The sequence below is a fragment of the Pristiophorus japonicus genome, chromosome 13, assembly GCF_044704955.1.
Source record: "Pristiophorus japonicus isolate sPriJap1 chromosome 13, sPriJap1.hap1, whole genome shotgun sequence".
In the NCBI taxonomy this organism is placed as follows: domain Eukaryota; kingdom Metazoa; phylum Chordata; class Chondrichthyes; family Pristiophoridae; genus Pristiophorus; species Pristiophorus japonicus.
In genome coordinates, this window is record NC_091989.1 from 14,829,660 (window position 1) to 14,849,713 (window position 20,054).

General features: G+C 46.5%; 1 protein-coding gene across 1 annotated transcript in view; it reads left to right on the forward strand.

Moving 5' to 3' along the window:
• Positions 1-20,054, forward strand: part of LOC139278420 (uncharacterized) — a 110,293-nt gene that overhangs the window by 32,188 nt on the left and 58,051 nt on the right. Inside the window, exons 3-9 of the mRNA XM_070897175.1 lie at positions 1,877-1,972; positions 3,183-3,255; positions 9,579-9,670; positions 12,502-12,639; positions 13,954-14,081; positions 14,217-14,236; positions 17,600-17,699. Of these exons, the coding sequence (XP_070753276.1) occupies positions 1,877-1,972; positions 3,183-3,255; positions 9,579-9,670; positions 12,502-12,639; positions 13,954-14,081; positions 14,217-14,236; positions 17,600-17,699 (647 nt within the window). The remainder of the gene's footprint in view (positions 1-1,876; positions 1,973-3,182; positions 3,256-9,578; positions 9,671-12,501; positions 12,640-13,953; positions 14,082-14,216; positions 14,237-17,599; positions 17,700-20,054) is intronic.

The following is a 20,054-nucleotide window of genomic DNA, read 5'->3' on the forward strand; positions in this document are numbered from 1 at the left end:
AGCTGTGAGATGTGGGTGTAAGGCATACAGCGGTGGTAAGTGTGTGCGGGTGAGGTAAAGCTGTGAATTCTAGGTGAGTCATGTTTGGTAGAGATTGTTGGTAGGTGAGTGATGGGAGTGTGGTGCACTGAGCATTGTGAGAGGCTAGTGGTGCAGTTGGTCGGACACTGCTTTTGAAGATGCATTCACTGACCTTGACCACTCGTCTGAGGTCATTAAACTTCTTTGAACACTAGAGCCATGTCCTGGGGGCGCAACTGCTGGCGATGACCGCCTCGGTGATCTGATCCCACATCCTATTAGTGTTTCTGGAGGCCCTCCTGGCCCCCTGTGGGTAGAGGACCTCTCTTTCCATGTTCACCCCCTGCACAAAGGCATGGGTGTTCTTTCTCTGGCCTATTGAGCCATTTTGGTTTGTGGTGAAGCAGTTTTAAAACATTTTGATAACCAGTAGGCAGCTTACCTTTAAGAGGTGCAGACTGCCTTTAATAGGTGCAGACTAGCTTTAAATAAATAAAGTTAGCCTTGCTCAAACATTGTGAATTTTGGCCCCCTGCTGAGTGCACAGCCCGTCAATAGTGCGCTCAGCGCTGGGCTGTGCACTGCTATCATGCAAAGTAGAAGACAGCACGAATTTTGCGTGCTACCTGCACTCCTTTCAACGGACGTGGGCCGATCGCACATCACGATCCCCGCGCCTGTTTTCGGGCCTAATCCAATTTCGCCGCCTAACTGTTTAATCTTACATAAATTTAGGCTAGCTCCAGTTTCAATAGATGTCATCCATGCTTTTTATTTTAAAACAGTTCACCATTTAAAAGTTAACTTAACACTATTGCAAGTTGGCACTGGAAGTATTTCTGGCATTAACCTGTTGTTGTGTACTTGGAATGAAGTGCCCAGATTTCGTGGTAAAAATAACGGTGAGGCTGTCACCGTTATTAGAGTAAATCAGACAGCAACTTCCAGTGACTGCACACACACAGGTAAACGCGGAAATCAGGAAGTTGCTGCCTGACTTGCCCTGCTCCTCCAGAGGCTTCGCTATACTGGTACCTCGCTGAGAGAATTGCCATTGGAGTACATAGAGCGGCGTGAATTTTCTGTACTTGTGTGATAGATAATCGCTAACCACACCAGAAAAAGTTAGGGCTTGTCCATACCAGTCTATGTGAATTTGTTTAACTGTGTGATAAGTCTTAATTACTGTCAAACAACCTCTCTGACCTTGAAAATGAACTTTTACAAATGTGGAGTCTCATTTGAATTATTGTTGGAGATTTCTTTTAAATGTAATTTTTAAAAACGTTTTCTTTCTGTCTCTCTCACCTCTCTCGCTTAATCCCATCTTTCTTTTCCCCCTCTTTATTTCACTTTCTGTACATGATTTGGCAATGAATTAAATATTTTAACTTGCACTTCCTGGTTTACACTGCGTGTCTCATGTAAGGATTCTTCAATCCGATTGGTTAAGGAGGCACACAGCTGCTTGGCCTGCTCACACAGGTCCTAGATCCCCTCTAGATGGCGCCGTGCTGTTTTGGGTTTCTAATCACTAACTTCCAATGCAAACGCCCATAGAAAGTCTGTGGGCAAGTGTAGGTACATGAACGGTATCGCGCCATTTGTTCGTCGCTGACCTCACAATACGGGCCAAGATCTTGTATTAGCATGTGATTCTGCCTTCTGTTTCACAAGAGATATTTAATATTGCTTTAAAACATCGGGTCCTCCATTGAAACATCTGTGAACTCTTGTGGAAGCAAGTCATCCTCGTTCGAGGGACTACCTATGATGATGATGATAAATGTTTGTCAAATCCAAATTTTTTTTTGTAATTTGGAGGGGATTGTAACATTTAATTTATTAATTGCAGTACAATGCCTGCCGACGGAATATGGAGGAGAAAGGATACTATAAGGAAGAACTTGCTGAATCCTTCGCGTTTTTACTGTTTGAAACAGAAGATCAGGTAAGACAAAAGAAAATTCTATTTGGGGAAAAATTTGAAATATTTTGATTTATTACACCAAAGACTATAATGCATAGCTGTGTACTATTGAAAACACAGAGGGGGGAGGGTGTGTTGTAAGGGAAATATGTAACATAATCTAACTAGTCCAAATAGCTTCCTAAACCAGGGCAGCAGATATATTGAGTGCTTTGTTAATTTCATCTAAACTTTGAGAATGTTATAGAATCATAGAATGATTACAGCACAGAAGGAGGCCATTCGTTCTGTCAAACCCACTTTGGTCAGAAAAATAGAAAAGCAGAGTATTTTTTAAATGGTGAGAGATTGGGAAATGTTGGTGTTCAGAGGGACCTGGGTGTCCTTGCACATAAATCACTGAAAGTTAACATGCAGGTACAGCAAGCAATTGGGAAAGCAAATGGTATGTTGGCCTTTATTACAAAAGGATTGGACTATATAAGAGTAAAGAGTCTTGCTGCAATTATATAGGGTCCTGGTGAGACCGCACCTGGAGTATTGTGTACAGTTTTGGTCTCCTTGCCTAAGGAAGGATATACTTGCCATAGGTTCATCAGACTGATTCCTGGGATGGGGAATTTTCCAGTGAGGAGGGAATGAGGAGACTAGGCCTATATTCCCCAGAATTTAGAAGAATGAGAGGTGGTCTCCTTGGAGCATATAACATTCTTACAGGGCTTGACAGGGTAGATGCAGGGAGGATGTTTCCCCTGGCTGGGGAGTCTAGAACCAGGAGTCAGTGTCTCACAATAAGGGGTCGGCCATTTAGGACTGAGATGAGGAGAAATTTCTTCACTCAAAGCGTTGTGAATCTGGGAATTCTCTACCCCAGAGAGCTGTGGATGCTCAGTCGTTGAGTATATTCAAGACTGAGATCGATAGATTTTTGGATACTAAGGGATGTGGGGATAGTGCGGAAATGCGGAGTTGAGGTTGAAGATCAGCCAGGATCTTATTGAATGGCGGAGCAGGCTCGAGGGGCCGAATGGCCTACACCTGCTCCTGTTGCTTACGTTCTTGTGTTCTTAATTGGGATAGCCTGAGAAAGTGGCGTCCAGTCCAAGGCATCGGAGGAAGAAAATTATGTATCACAAGAGATAGAATGGAGTTTGTACGGGTTTAATATGCTGTAATATATCCACACTTCCCATTTTCTCGATGCCATTTGATTTTTGTTTTAATGTTTTAGGCAAAAACTGTCTGTCAAGAAGGATTACAGAACGGGGGCAGTAACATCACAACTCTCGGAGATCCACTGAAGGGTATTTTAATTTTTTTTTGCTACACATTACAATATGTATCTAAAGTAACGCAGAGGCCCACTGTTACCTCAGAGTGCCTGTTGTATTGCAGGAAGTGGAAAGTCGCCTTTGCTGGAAGTAAGCCCATATGCTTCCTTTTGATCCTGTCAGAAACGTGAAAAGATTGAAAAATCAGCTTGTTATTCAGAGACCATGTTGAACATCTGGTTTGTGCTACAAGTTGATGCCTGCCTTTGGCCATAACGTGAGGATTTGCAGTTTAATTATTAAGCTTATCCCAGCAATCCGACTATTGCTTCTAAACTTTGACCTGCATTGCAAATGCCTGTGTGCATATCTTAGCTAGGTGTGCCAGTCTGTAAGTAAATCATTGACTGTTTCATACCTTAAGAGAATCTTACGCACTGCTTTGTATCACATATCCAAGCTTGGACACGTTTGTTGGGAGTGTGTACGAGGCTCAGTAGCACAGAATCTCTCTGCTGGGAGACCCCAGGAAAGTACCTCTGAACTGGCATTAAGCAGTCTTCCGATTGTTCCCTCCAATATTGCAAACAAAGTGTAAATGTCCCAAGCTAAAGACACCAGAAAATCTGGCTTATTCCAGCTCCTCCCGCTCCCCTCCCCCTGCCCCCCCTCCCACCCCCACCTCGGCTCTCACACTGTACAAGATAGGTAACTAACCTCTCCCTGCATTGTCCCAGTCCCCCATTTTAAGAACATAAGAAATAGGAGCAGGAGTAGGCCATCTGGCCCCTCGAGCCTGCTCCGCCATTTAATACGATCATGGCTGATCCGATCATGGACTCAGCTCCACTTCCCTGCCCGCTCCCCTTATTCCCTTATCATTTAAGAAACTGTCTATTTCTGTCTTAAATATATTCAATGTTCCAGCTTTCATAACTCTGAGGTAATCAATTCCACAGATTTACAACCCTCTGAGAAGAAATTTCTCCTCATCTCAGTTTTAAATGGGCGGCCCCTTATTCTAAGATTATGCCCCCTAGTTCTAGTCCCCCCCCCATCAGTGGAAACATCCTCTCTGCATCCACCTTGTCAAGCCCCCTCATAACCTTATACATTATTCAATAAGATCACCTCTCATTCATCTGAATTCCAATGCGTAGAGGCCCAACCTACTCAACCTTTCCTCATAAGTCACCCCCCCCTCCCTCCCTCCCTCCACCCCGCACTGATCGAGAATGGATGTATTTCCTGCTTATCCAGCGAATTGTGTCTCAAATTGTCCTCACCGATGAATGTTTTCCGAAAAGATTGAGCCTGATGATTTGATGGGCTCACAATTGCCTTTTTAAATGATGTGTCTTCCGATACTTTATTACTTTATTATTGTACCAAGTATTGGGATTTCCGGAATCAACAGAGTGAACCTTCTCTGAAGGTTTTCATTGCAACCTCCTCCCATTGAGGTGAGCACTGTCAGACTCCATTTGGAAAGGAGGTTTCAAAGAAACCAAACAAATTTAGCACACTTCTCTGAAAAGTATGCCGGGGACTGAACTAGTTGATTCTAGGAGGGGCAATTTTGAACTAGGAGGGGCAATTTTGAACTAGGAGGGGCAATTTTGCACTGTCACGATCGCAGTGGAAGACCCACGTGCAGGGGAGTATAGGCTGGATAATTGGAGCTGCAGTGTTGCAGCCCTAGCTCTGGCTCGCATGTGGGACTACCCCTGTCGTGCCTGGTCGAATTTCTAAGGTGTATTGGTATCCATGGGAAGACTTGGCTCACACAGCCGTACAAAGGTCAGCTTCAGAATGTCCCCATCTATTGATTGTGAACAGAACTCCCCGAGCAGATGGCGAGAAATCGACCACAGCTCCAACTCTGCAGAGTTGTTTGACGCAAGAGTCGGCAAAGGCGGGAGAATGAGCATTAAACCAGCGAGCCATGCCAACAGCTAAACATGATGGCAGAAAGTGCAGAGAGGCGTATTACTTTTACATCCAGTAAATGGCCCCGTTTTGTCAAGAAATAAAAGTTTATCATTTAATAACCTTGCATCTTAATTTTCCAACATTCTATAGACTCTGGATTAGTTCCTATGGACTGGAGGGTAGCTAATGTAACACCACTTTTTAAAAAGGGAGGGAAGAGAGAAAATGGCTAATTATGGATAGTTAGCCTGACATCAGTTGTGGGGAAAATGTTGGAATCAATTATTAAAGATGAAATAGCAGCGCATTTGGAAAGCAGTGACAGGATCGGTCCAAGTCAGCATGGATTTATGAAGGGGAAATCATGCTTGACAAATCTTCTGGAATTTTTTGAGGATGTAACTAGTAGAGTGGACAAAGGAGAACCAGTGGATGTGGTGTATTTGGACTTTCAAAAGGCTTTTGACAAGATCCCACACAAGAGATTGATGTGCAAAATTAAAGCACATGGTATTGGGGGTAATGTATTGATGTGGATAGAGAACTGGTTGGCAGACAGGAAGCAGAGAGTCAGGATAAACGGGTCCTTTTCAGAATAGCAGGCAGTGACTAGTGGGGTGCCGCAGGGCTCAGTGCTGGGACTCCAGCTCTTTACAATATATATTAATGATTTAGATGAAGGAATTGAGTGTAATATCTCCAAGTTTGCAGATGACACTAAACTGGGTGGCGGTGTGAGCTGTGAGGAGGATGCTAAGAGGCTGCAGGGTGACTTGGACAAGTTAGGTGAGTGGCAAATGCATGGTAGATTCAGTATAATGTGGATAAATGTGAGGTTATCCACTTTGGGGGCAAAAACAATAAGGCAGAATATTATCTGAATGGTGGCAGATTAGGAAAAGGGGAGGTGCAATGAGACCTGGGTGTCATGGTTCATCAGTCATTGAAAGTTGGCATACAGGTACAGCAGGCGGTGAAGAAGGCAAATGGTATGTTGGCCTTCATAGCTGGGGGATTTGAGTATAAGAGCAGGGAGGTCTTACTGCAGTTGTACAGGGCCTTGGTGAAGCCTCACCTGGAATATTATGTTCAGTTTTGGTCTCCTAATCTGAGGAAGGATGTTCTTGCTATTGAGGGAGTGCAGTGAAGGTTCACCAGACTGATTCCCAGAATGGTAGGACTGACATATGAGGAGAGACTGGATCGACTGGGCCTGTATTCACTGGCGTTTAGAAGGATGAGAAGGGGCCTCATAGAAACATAAAAATCTGATGGGACTGGACAGGTTGGATGCAGGAAGAATGTTCCCGATGTTGGAGCAGTCCAGAACCAGGGGTCACAGTCTTAGGATAAGGGGTAAGCCATTTAGGACTGAGATGAGGAGAAACTTCTTCACTCAGAGAGTTGTTAACCTGTGGAATTCCCTGCCGCAGAGAGTTGTTGATGCCAGTTCATTGGATATATTCAAGAGGGGAGTTAGATATGGCCCTTACGGCTAAAGGGATCAAGGGGTATGGAGAGAAAGCAGGAAAGGGGTACTGAGGTGAATTATCAGCCATGATCTTATTGAATGGTGGTGCAGGCTCGAAGGGCAGAATGGCCTACTCCTGCACCTATTTTCTATGTTTCTATCGTGGCTGTGCACTGATAGCTAGACTTGGCGAATAAACTGCCTTTTAGTTTCAATTTTATGCAAATTTATTGCAGTCGGACAATTGGTTTAAAGTTACATGAAGATCTTGTGTACGGACTCGATTGTCGCTCGGTATTTTCTCTGGTGGATAATTTGTAGTTCAACACTTGCTAAGGGTCCTGTTGAAAAACAACTGGGTATTTCCATCTTTTAATACTCCAGCGGTTTAAGCAGTATGCTGACTGAAGGGTAAACTAATAATGGGGAGTGAGTTTCCATTGTGATTATTAAGTGGCGTTGTGGAAGCTGTGAAGTGCACAATTGGAGCTCTTATTATTTATTTAGTTTTTTTTCTACCTTTGTGTTGGCCCGGAATTTTCTGCAACGCCGATGAATGCCATGAGTTAGACTGTACCCGGATCTACCCCCCCTCCCCCTCCCCCAGTGACAAATGTACACAATAATCTGCTTGGAAACTTATTAGAATATGAGGCAGTGGCGCAGCAATAAGCCAATTCTGGGACAGCAGCAGTAAAACTGAACCAAACGCCTCTGTTAACATAAGGGACTAACTATTTGTACTGCACTTTTTTTTGACAGACAGGTGTCCGTCACGCTCTGCCCCCATTGCACTTTTTTGACCAATGGGTGACCAGCCCCGCCCCCTTTCAAGCTCCTCCCCCCCCGGGCCCGAATCATTCCATGCACGTGGTGTGAGCAGCAGGACCTGAGGCCACGCCTCTTTTCCCTCTAGGCCCGATGGTGGCGGGAGGCAGCCGATAGATAGAGAGAGAGAGAGAGAGAGAGAAGTGCGACCCTGCGACCGACCGAGCCTCCCCGCGGCAGGGGAGCGGGAAGGAGAGAAAGAGCGAGCCTAGGGGAGGGAGGGAGAGAGAGACTGAGGAAGGGGGAGGTAGAGTGGTGGGGGGGGGTGGAGACGAGACAGAGAGCAGGATGGGGGGGGAGAGAGAGAGAGGCGGGTGGGGGGGGAAGAGTGATTGGAGAGGGAGACTTTTTGAGGGGGGGAAATGTGAGAGAGAGTGGGGCTGGGGGAGAGGGGGTGGGGGAATAAGTGAAAGAGAGGCTGAGAGAGAGAGATGCGGGCGGGGGGATCGGAGGGGAGAGAGGGAACTCTGGAAAGACGGATCACATTCTTGCAACCCCCTTCAAGGGACATTGTTGGAATGGATGATATCCAGAAGTCACGACACTGTCACTATTCACTTCATACCCAATAAACCTGTTAACAATCCGTACACAATGCCCCATCTATGGTGGGGCGGATGTACTTGGACTGGGGTAAGGCACTTTGGCTGGCCCTTGCTGTTTTCTGGGGCGCTCTGTCCTCTGTCGCTTCAGGAAGTCAAAGTGAATCGAGTTACAATTTGCAAAGTCAGTGAGACCTTGGGATGGGCGGTTCCAGTGATGCATTCCTGTGAAACTTCAGGGTGTGACTTATCCTCCAAGGGGACCAATCATAGAGAAAGGTTGCAACATGGTGGCCATTTTGGCAGTACAAATAAATATGTCCTTAAAATAATGGGCGAAACGACTATATAAACATACGAAATTGACGGACAGGAAATGACCAGCTGGTGCATCAAGCCAGCCCCACAGTCAAGGGGCAGAGCGTTGTGACTGGACACTTCCTATGCACCCTCCCCCCCCCCCCCCCCCAGCCCTCAAACCACGTATTCTCCTGGGAGAGGCAAAGATAGAGGAAAAACCCCAGGGCCACTAAGGGAAAAAAATACTCCAGGAAAATTCCTCTCCGTCTCCCCCCTCAGGCGCTCGAGACCACTCCAGGAGATTGCAGGGCCCCAGTGTTATCTATACAGACACTTGCCTTCTATGCAAGGTTCCGCCTAAGGCGCACGGCTGGGCACCAACCGTGAGTTCCCGCGCAGGCCACTTGCCATCTGCTGCTGTTGGACGATGCCATGCGTCAGTCATGCAGCGAAGTTAGAGAGTCCCCCACACTTGGACCGCAAATTAGTGGCTTCCATCTGATGCGATCTCTGCCCCAGCCACGAACTGGTCCTGCTCCATCTCGAAGGACTGCAGCCACCGCGCCGGCCGGCAATGTATTCCAGAGGCTCGCTACTCGGTTGATTCCTGGGATGAAGGGGTGGTCTTCTGAGGAAAGGTTGAGCAGGTTGAGCCTATACTCAATGGAGTTTAGAAGAATGAGAGGTGATCTTATTGAAACATGTAAGATTCCAAGGGGGTTTGACTGGGTCGTGGGGGAATCTAGAACTAGGGGGGGGGCATAGTTTCAGAATAAGGGGTCGCCCATTTAAAACGGAGATGAGGAGGAATTTCTTCTCTGAGGATCGTGAATCTTTGGAATTCTCTACCCCAGAGAGCTGTGGAGGCTGGGTCATTGAATATATTTAAGGTAGAGATAGACAGATTCTTGAACTATAGGGGAGTCCAGGGTTATGGGGAGTGGGCGGGGAAGTGGAGCTGAGTCCATGATCCGATCAGCCATGATCTTATTAAATGGTGGAGCAGGCTCGAGGGGCCGTATGGCCGACTCCTGCTCCTGTTTCTTATGTTCCTATGTACTCTTCGGGAAAAGAAAAAAAACACCTAACATCCGGTCTATTCCCACTCTTGCACAGTTTAAACTCGTATCCCCTGGTCCTCCAGATTACAATATTCTAATATTGTAGGGAGTAAGTTCAAGGTTTTAAGAACTAAGGCATTGGCTTCTGTAAAACATGTCGGCTTTGAACCATGTTAACTGCCGTCACCAAGTAACTTCACCTTTTTTCCTCTCATTTAACAGGCGTTTATCTTTGTCAATATTCAGACTTCCTTCATCCCACACCATGGTACCATGGAAAGTGTGGCTATATTCTCATTTTTAAAATAATTAAGGTAAGTAGAATAAGACATTGTGATTGTGTTCTACCCCGATCTTCTCCTTTTGATCTAGAAGTGTTATTTTCTTTGAAGTTCACTAACCTGGCCAAACTTAAATATTTGTTTTCTATTTTTATTCGTCCCACAAAAAAAATAAAACTTGTCTTGGATCTTTCTGGCACTGCTGCGACAGATAGCGATGCTGCAGTATGCTCCGTTATGCAATGCTCTGTTTATGCTCCTGGGATGAGTGGATTGTTCAATGAGCAGAGATTGAGTAGATTAGGCCTCTATTCCCTCGAGTTTAGAAGAATGAGTGGTGATCTCGTTGAAGCATATAGAATTCTTAAGGGGCCTGACAGGGTAGACGCAGGGAGGATGTTTCCCCCTTGGCTGAGGAGCCTAGAACCAGGGGTCACAGTCTCAGAATAATTTAGGACTGAGAGGAGGAGAAATTTCTTCACTGAGGTTGGTGTATCTTTGGAATTCTCTACCCCAGAGGGCTGTGGAAGGTCAGTCGTTGAGTATATTCAAGACCGAGATCGCTAAGATTTTTTTGGAAAGTGGAGTTGAGGTAGAATTTAATTTAATGATGAAACGGGCTCGAAGGGCACAGTGGCCTACTCCTGCTTTTTCTTATGTTCGTATGCACTCTGGGCTGCATTATTTGACCCATCACATATCGTAGCTAGAGATTTCAGCAAATTATCCTTCTGTTTGATCTACTGGTACAACAGGATGTTTCATTCATTGCTCAAGGTTCGCAAGCTGCCTTTGATTGCTTAAACTTTGCCCCCGAGGAAATGGTGTAACAAACGCATCCTTTATTAGCTGTACCTTTTCTCGCTGCACAGGGGATCTAAATTTACCAAGTTAGAATAATCCCTGTAATCACAGCCACAGCATTGGAGCCATTTTCTTCTTGCTGCCTTGTGATTCACTCTAATCCACAGAAGGTCTGTCGAAATTGGATCCTGATTTCCTCACCTATTCTAACATTTAAAAAAAAAATAAAAAGACTTGCATTTATATAGCCCCTTTTATGACCTCCAGGACGTCTCAAAGCGCTTTACAGCCAATGAAGTACTTTTGAAGTGCAGCCAACTTGCGCACAGCAAGCTCCCACAAACAGTAATGTGATAGTGAGCGGATAATCTGTTTTAGTGATGTTGATTGAGGGATAAATACTAGCCAGGACACTGGGGAGAACTCCCCTGCTCTTCTTCGAAATAATGCCATGGGATCTTTTACGTCCACCTGAGAGAGCAGACGGGGCCTCGGTTTAACGCCTCATCCGAAAGACGGCACCTCCGACAGTGCAGCACTCCCTCAGTACTGGAGTGCCAGCCTAGCTTTTTGTGCTCAAGTCTCCAGAGTGTGACTTGAACCCATAATCTTCTGACTTGGAGGCCAGAGTGCTACCCACTGAGTCACGGATGACACAGCTTTAAAAATGTTCTTTGTGCTTGCATCTAAATAGCACCTCCGCAGTGCTCCGTGTTTATACCATGCATGCTGACGGGTTCTGACGGGTTTAGACAGGTTAGATGCAGGAAGAATGTTCCCGATGTTGGGGAAGTCCAGAACCAGGGGTCACAGTCTAAGGATAAGGGGTAAGCCATTTAGGACTGAAATGAGGAGAAACTTCTTCACCCAGAGAGTGGTGAACCTGTGGAATTCTCTACCACAGAAAGTAGTTGAGGCCAATTCACTAAATATATTCAAAAGGGAGTTAGATGAAGTCCTTACTACTAGGGGGATCAAGGGGTTTGGCGAGAAAGCAGGAATGGGGTACTGAAGTTGCATGTTCAGCCATGAACTCATTGAATGGCGGTGCAGGCTAGAAGGGCTGAATGGCCTACTCCTGCACCTATTTTCTATGTTTCTATGCTGTCGTTTTCAAACGCCTCATATCTCACTGCTGTTATATGGATTAATGCAGCCTTGCTGTATGGAACACTGCCAACTGTTGAACGCAGCTGGTCACACGCCAGGACTGAATGATGTAGGTTGAAACATTCACTCCCTCCACCACCGGCGCCCCCTGGCTGCAGTGTGTACCATCTACAGGATGCACTGCAGCAACTCGCCAAGGCTTCTTCGGCAGCACCTCCCAAACCCGCGACCTCTACCATCTAGAAGGACAAGGGCAGCAGGCACATAGGAACGCCACCGCCTCCACGTTCCCCCTCCAAGTCACACACCATCCCGACTTAGAAGTATATTGCTGTTCCTTCATCGCCAATGGGTCAAAATCCTGGCACTCCCTTCCTAACAGCACTGTGGGAGCACCTTCACCACACGGACTGCAGCCGCCTTCTCAAGGGCAATTGGGGGGGGGGGGGGGATGGGCAATAAATGCTGGAATTGCCAGCGACGCCCACATCCCAGGAACGAATTAAAAAAAAAATCATAGGACCGTAGAAATTTACGGCACGGAAGGAGACCCTTCGGCCCATCGATTCTGTGCCGACTGAAAAAGAGCCATCCAGCCTAATCCCACTTTCCAGCTCTTGGTCTGTAGCCCTGTAGGTTAGGGCATTTCAAGTGCATATCCAAGTACTTTTTCAACTGCGGTGAGGGTTTCTGCCTCCACCACCATCTCTGGCAGATCCCGGTAAATTTTTTGTTTGATTGCTTGGAGTCGAGAGTGAATTTTGAAGGTATTTCACTCGCCAATTTCACCCCTGGGTACGCGACATTAATAAATCGCCGGAATGTCTCATTCTGTAGGGTCTACAGGAAGGATTGTGCTTAATTAGCATTAAAAGCAAAATTTTTTTCTGTTTTCTTTCCACACAATCCTATTTGAGAGCGAAGCCAGTGCTGTTCTGTTTATTTAACAGGGCAGAGTGAAGTCGATGATTGAAAACTACACCGCAGATTTGACCAGTCCGTCCGCTGGCTACAACTGCCATGTTTCTATCAACACCAACAAAGTCTCTTCCCGGACCAGCCACTTTCAAGCCTTTGAACTGACCCAGGTAACGTTGGTCTTTTGTTGCATGATCCAGGCATTGTTCCCTCTCAGAATTCACTTTTTAGTTGACCCACAGCTAATAAAGTTTTATCTGTAGAAATTAGTTCTGACTCAGCTTGATTACTGGGCGAAAATTCCGGTCGGAGGCTTCCTTCGGGCGAATGCCTCCGACCGGAAATTTTTAACGAAAATACCTTGAGGTCCCGGAGGAACATGGGATTGCAGTCGGAGGCCTAGTTTCGCAGTCCAGGATCGTATTCGTATCCTGGATCACGTGGGCCTGGACTACCAATGAACATGGAGTATCCCTGACGGGATTGGACAGGTTAGATGCAGGAAGAATGTTCTCGATGTTGGGGAAACCCAGAACCAGGGGTCACAGTCTAAGGATAAGGGATAAGTCATTTAGGACCGAGATAAGGAGAAACTTCTTCACCCAGAGAGTGGTGAACCTGTGGCATTCTCTACCACAGAGAATTGTTGAGGCCAGTTCGTTAGATATATTCAAAAGGGAGTTAGATGTGGCCCTTATGGCTAAAGAGATCAAGGGGTATGGAGAGAAAGCAGGAATGGGATACTGAAGTTGCATGATCAGCCATGATCATATTGAATGGTGGTGCAGGCTCGAAGGGCCGAATGGCCTACTCCTGCACCTACTTTCTATGTTTCTATTCTCATTGATAATGGGAACTCTGTTTGTATGAGCTCCCATTACTACCAATGAGAATAACCCCCAAAAACAAGAAACACAACACAATAAATAACTTTAAAAAAAACACCTCATGTACTTAAAATTAATTGAAATTGAATGTAATTAAATGTTTTAGAATTTTTTTTTTTTAAATATGTTTTAATAGGATTAAAAATAAACTTAACTTACTGGACAGGGTTTTAATACAAAAATTAAATTTAATCAATAATTTTTATACGTTTTATAACTCTTACGCTGGTAAAAGTAAGCTCTACGCCTGCTTTTACCAGGCGAAAGCGTTTGAAGGACATTCGCTGGGCAAGAGTTGGACAAATAGCCCAAATCTCTGCCCCGTGAATGTCCTTCTCCCGCGGATGCGTACGATCTGTCAACAGAACGCAAAAGCCAGTTCTCGGTGTATGCGCGTTGCGCGCCAAGAACCGGCATTTGCGAGGCCTCTTCGGGCACGCGTGCACATTGGCCGCAATTTTAGGCCCAATATTTAAGTTTTGTTCTTGGATCAGCATTGCTACCTACCTGATTAATGCATAATTCTGACCCGTTTCGCGAAAGTCTTCACGGCATTTGTACTCTGTCGGTGACCAGTTTGATTTCCCTTTGTTCCAGTATTACTTGTATGAGTTTGGACAATGTGATCTTCTGCAGTGCCCGCGACAGATTTACCCGTACGCTGTTGTGGCATTTGAGTACTGTGACAGCAAGTGCATCATGGCAAAATCAGGAGAGATTGAGATGTAAGTTCTCTTGTTTTTCCTCTTTCAGAGCAATGCCAATTTTTGTTTCAAGATGCATGTGCAGATATTCCTTTTTTTTTTTAAAAACCCAAAGTGACGTTATCTAAATATTTTTCTCACTTTTCTCCTTACCAGACACGTTCCTGAAACTCGAGGTAAAAGCGCTTCTCCTTTCAATTCAGGGCATTAGACCGCGTACCCTTATTTCAGAAGTGCAAAAGCAAACTACTGTGGATGCTGGAAATCTGAAATAAAAACAGAAAATGCTTGTAAGCCCGAGGAACAGCATCTCATCTTTCGATGAGACACTTTACAGCCTTCTGGACTCAACATCGAGTTCAACAATTTCAGACCATAACCCCTGCCCCCATTTTATCCAGACGGCCGCTGTTGATGTGTTGATTATTCAGCCATTTCCATTTACACCTCTTCTACACCCATCTTTTGTTAACTTATCATCTCCTTTTGCCTTGCGTAGTCACACCTTTTGTCTCTTAATCTCCCCTGCCTTCCTTCCCGTCATAGACCTTCCCCCCCCCCCCCCGCCCCCCACCCTTTCCCTGCCTCTGCACCTGCAGAAAAACCTGTTGTGTCTCTTAACTTTTTCCAGTTCTGACGTTAGGGTCATCGACCTGAAATGTTAACTCTGTTTCTCTCTCCACAGATGCTGCCTGACCCAGCTGAGTGTTTCCAGCATTTTCTGTTCTTATTTTAAAGAAGTGTTTTAGTCTACGGACACCGCACATTTTTGAACTTTGCTTTTAATTCCGATATGTTTCCGATCCGACGTAAGATTTGAGAGTTTGTGGGTGAGATCCAATGGTTCAGCATCATGTAAGGGATATAAATGATGTAATATTCCAGTGACATCGTAATGTGTTTTGTTTTAATGATCGGTTACAAATTACATAAAGGGGAGAGGGTACAAAAGATAATCTGGTCACTCTACATTTAATTCAGAACTGCTTAATTCAAGAAGGTTTAAGGGCTGTGGAATTAGGAGGGTAACAAATTGGAGTTAAAAAGTGTTTAGAATTGAGGAAACTGAGTCGGAGTTAAGGGCAGTATGTCTGAGCTTGTTTGAAGTGGATAGCTGTGCCCACCGGGTTCTGTTCGGGAAACACTCAGCTGGTCAGGCAGCATCTGTGCAGAGAGAAACAGAGTTAACGTTTCAGGTCGATGACCCTTCGTCAGAACTGGAACAAGTTGGAGATATAACAGATTTTGGAACTACTCAGCAGGTCGGGCAGCATCTGTGCAGAGAGGAGCAGTTAACGTTTCAGCTAGAGATGTAACGGGTTTTAAGCAAGTGCAGAGGCAGTGAAAGGGGGGGTGGGGGGGAGGGGATGAAAGAACGAAATGGAAGGTCTGTGATAGGGGTGGAAGGCAGGAGAGATTAAATGACACATGGTCTCTACATTGGGGAGACCAAACGCAGATTGGGTGATGGCTTTGCGGAACGCCTCCGTTCAGTCCGTAAGCGTGACCCCTAGCTTCCGGTCGCTTGTCACTTTAATTCTCCGCTCCACTCCCACTCTGATCTCTCCGTCCTCGGCCTCTTACACTGTTCCAGCGAAGCTCAACGTAAGCTCGAGGAACAGCACCTCATCTTTCGATCAGGCACTTGGCAGCCTTCAACATCGAGTTCAACAATTTCTGACAACCTTTGTTCCCAATTTTCTCAGATGGCAGCTGTTGATGTTTCTGCTGTTCTCATTTATACCTCTTCTAGACCATCTTTTGTTTCTTTACTTGTCCTTTTGCTTTGTACTATCATAGGGCCCAATTTTGGCCATGACTTTGCATCAATTTTTTTGGAGTAAGTTTTTTCTGGCGTAAGTTAGAAAATGCCATTTTCCCCCAAAGGTTTGCTCCAGAGTAAGTCAGTTAGGTATGATTTTTTTTTTTTTAGGTCAGTTTTTTTTTTCCAAAATGGGGCGTTCCCAGACACTTGGGTCAGCTTTGGCCATTTATGCCACTTTGGCCAGCAAAAACATACTCCAAATCCACTTAGGTCAGTTTTCTTTCTATCTCTGTCTATTGCGCATGCGCGCACGTTGGGGCCGGCACCGCTGCGCATGCGCGAAGGTATCGGCAGTGTTTTCGGCGTTTGGCTCCGCCCCCCCCCCCCCCCCCCACTGCAACATCAACGTCACGCCAGGACTCCAGAGACTGCACACAACGGCCAGGATGGGGCGGGTTTTTGCCGGCGCCGTTTCCAGCGCGCAAAGTCGGCGTGCTTAAGGTCAGTGCGCCGACCAAACTTGTTGGGGAAAATCTAGCCCATACTTTCTGTCATTTAATCTCCCCTGCCTTCCGCCCTATCACAGACCTTCCCTTTTTGTTCTTTCCTCCCCTCCCCCCTTTCCCTGCCTCGGCACCTACTTAAAACCTGTTACATCTCTATAACTTTTTCCAGTTCTGCCGAAAAGTTCATCGACCGGAAACGTTAACTCTGTTTCCCTCTCCGTAGCTGTTGCCTGACCTGCTGAGTATTTCTAGCTGTTTCTGTTTTTATTTCACAGTTCCCGCCTCCCGCGGTATCTTGGCGTTTGTATTGGGTTCTGTGTGACACTGCTTCTGCTCACCGTGTAGCTCAATTATTTAGCGATTTGGCCAGAGGGAGTAGCATTCAAATCTACAGGAAATACTAAAACGAGGAGCGCTGTAATTCTGAGGAACAGAGGAAGCTGCAAGGGGCTATTGATAAAATGGTGAATGAAGCAAAAAAGTGGCACAGAATTCAGTATCAGCAACTGCAGTAAGACCACCCTGCTCCTATACTCAAATTCCCGAGCTACGAAGGCCAACATGCCATTTGCTGCCTTCACCACCTGCTGTACCTGCATGCCAAACTTCCTTGGATGGTAGAGGTACTGTGCAAGGGGATATCGGGGCTGGCTGGCTTGGGGCTGGGAGTGCGGCAGAGAGATCATGGGGGTGGGGGGATCGCGGGGTCAGGCCAGCGATTGCGGGAGTCGGTAGCGAGGAAGGACTTCAATTTGTTCATGTCGGAGTTCTGCGCATGCGCCACCCAGTGGCCGGGAATGGTTCTGGATAAGGGAGTTCTGGATGAGGGAGGTTCAACCTGTAATTATACCTTAAGGGGCATGCCAGGGTTAATGCTGAGAGGGTGTTTCCCCTGGCTGGGGAATCTAGAACTAGGGGTCACAGTCTCCAGAATAAGGGATCGGCCATTTAGGACTGAGCTGAGGAGAAATTTTTTCACTGAGGGTTGTGAATCTTTGGAATTCTCTACCCAAAGAGCTGTGGAGGCTCAGTCGCTGAGTATATTCAAGACAGAGGTCGATAAATTTTTTGGAATTAAGGGATATGGGGCTAGGCCGGGAAGGTGGAGTTAAAGTAGAAGATCAGCCATGATCTTGTTGAATGACGGAGCAGGCTCGAAGGGCCAAATGGCCGACTCCTGCTCCTAATTCTTATGTTCTTCTGTGATGTATTAACCTGTATACATGAAGTTCTCTTCTTTTGCTTTAACCTCAACTGTTTCTGTTTAGCAGTGCAGTACTATCCTTGGAAAGGAAAACTGATCAACAAAAGCAAAGCCATCAGTGTAGCTCTGAAGTCCAATGGCAGTGCATTGATGCCAGTTGTTTTGTAAGTCTGCACTTTTGTTCCTCCACCATTTCCTCCCTGAACCTCTCTACCTCTCTTTCCTTGAAGACGCCCCTCAAAACCTACCTCTTGTTACCTGCCCTAATATCTCCTCGTGTGGCTCGGTGTCGAATTTTGTTTGATAATCGCTTCTGTGAAGCGCTTTGGGACGTTTTGCTACATTAAAGGCGATGTTCCCAGTAATTTCTTTTTTGGGTGCCCGGCCCCTTCAAGAGACCGTGTGACCCATTCAAATTTCTGCGCATGCGCGTTTTTTCCCCCCCCAATTATAAGTCGGTGAGCGGCCTCTGCGGGATGCCCAGATCGCTGCCTGACCGTGCAGCTTAACGGAAACGTTGGTTAAAGGCACTATATAAATGCAAGTTGCTGCCGATGTTGATCTTGGGCTATCTAATATGAAGAAGTCTACGGTTTAAGGAGATGGAGCAACAGGTTTTTTTTTTTCTTGACAAATTCTGTCGGAAATGGCATTGGATGGGTTGCCCAGGTGGAATCCCCTCGTGCTGAGACCAATTCCCCATCACCGAAGAAGGGCGGGCAAGCTGATCTCGGGTGGGTGGGTGGGTGGGGGGCAGCGCCAGTGCTATACAAGGACCCCCAGAGGGACCTGGGGGTCCTTGTGCATGGAACACAAAAAGTTAGTATGCAGGTACAGCAAGTAATTAGGAAGGCAAATGGAAAGTTGGCCTTTATTGCAAGGGAAATGGAGTATAAAAGTAGGGAAGTCCTGCTACAGTTGTACAGGACGTTGGTGAGACCACACCTGGAGTAATGCACCACACGTTTTTAAAAAAAAAATAAATATATCTACGCACAGGCATCTTCCACCCTTCAATATGCTGTTCAGGACCTGGAATATTAGTCCCTTCACTGAAACCCCTTTTTGGCATGGAAGCAAGTCATCCTCGATGAGAGAGAGAGAGATATGCAGGGAGGATGTTTCCCTAAGATGGAGATGAGGAGGAATTTCTTCCCTGAGGGTCGTAAATCTGTGGAATTCTCTGCCCCAGAGAGCTGAGGAGGCTGCGTCACTGAATATATTTAAGGTGGAGATACAGGTTTTTGAACGATAAAGGAGTCCAGGGTTATGGGGAGCGGGTGGGGAAGTGGAGTTGAGGCCAGGATCAGATCAGCCATGATCTTACTGAATAGCGGAGCAGGCTCGAGGCCTACTCCTGTTCCTATTTCTTATGCTGTAAATACCGGCCAGGAAACGCTCTGTGATAATGTACCGTTTCTTACCCTGTATTGGGCATCTCCAGGATAGTCTCTTTATTTTCCCTCCGGGTGACATAATTCACTTTCCCCTTTTCCTTCCCCTTCCCTCGGCCTTGGCAAGAAGCTGGTGAAGTGAGAAGTTCCCGGGTGGATTTTCACGGCCTCTGCTTTTCCCCTTTCGATCGGGTGCCCTGAGGCAGATTGGTGGTTCGGGAGGGCGTGGAATCAGCCAGGTCCTGTGCAGAGCTTATACTCAGTTCGGACCCATTGAACGATGCCTTAGCGACATTCGAGCAGTGCTTCACCATAAGCTTGGTACAGCATCACTTGGAGAGACTGCACAGTGCTCCGGTAACCCCGGTGAATGTGGCAGTCCAGGAAAACGTCTTCAGCAGTCGACCAGGAGGTGGTTCCAAGGGTGATCACGGCTTCCAGAGTGCTCGTTGCGACTGCAGCCAAGGATTCCCTCGAGAACAGCCAAGCTCCATTGGTACTGTTTGATCTGTTCTCGCTTAGATCATTAACCGAATTGAGCCCGTGCCCAGCACAAGTTGGCTGGAGAAAGTGACGGCAGCTTTGCTGATAAACTCCATGGCAGTGGCTGACCATGTGGCTGTCAGTACAGACCCCTCCAGTGCCAGCACAGAGGGCGGTGGGGGGAGTGTGGGCACTGGGCCTTGTAGGCATTGAACACCCAAGGTGCTGCAAGGGCATCAGTATCTCTGAGGCAAATGCCACCTCAGTTCGCGAGGGCCCCATTGGGCATAGTCCCAGCTGCCAACCTCGCAGCCTCCGGACACTCAGCAGGAGTAAGAAGTTAGGTTCATGTGTGAAAAGAATTTTCAGCACATGTGGCAGGCACGGTGATCAGAAATGGTAATCTGACACACGATGAAGAGATAATTAGTAAGTTTGTTTAAAAAAAATTGTTCAAGGGATGTGGGTGTCGCTGGCAAGGCCAGCATTTATCGCCCATCCCTAATTGCCCTCGAGAAGGTGACCGGGGATGTGGAGGGGCACTGGGAGGGGGTGAGCCACCTTCTTGAACCGCTGCAGTCCGTGTGGTGAAGGTTCACCCACAGTGCTGTTAGGGAGGAAGTTCCAGGATTTTGACCAAGT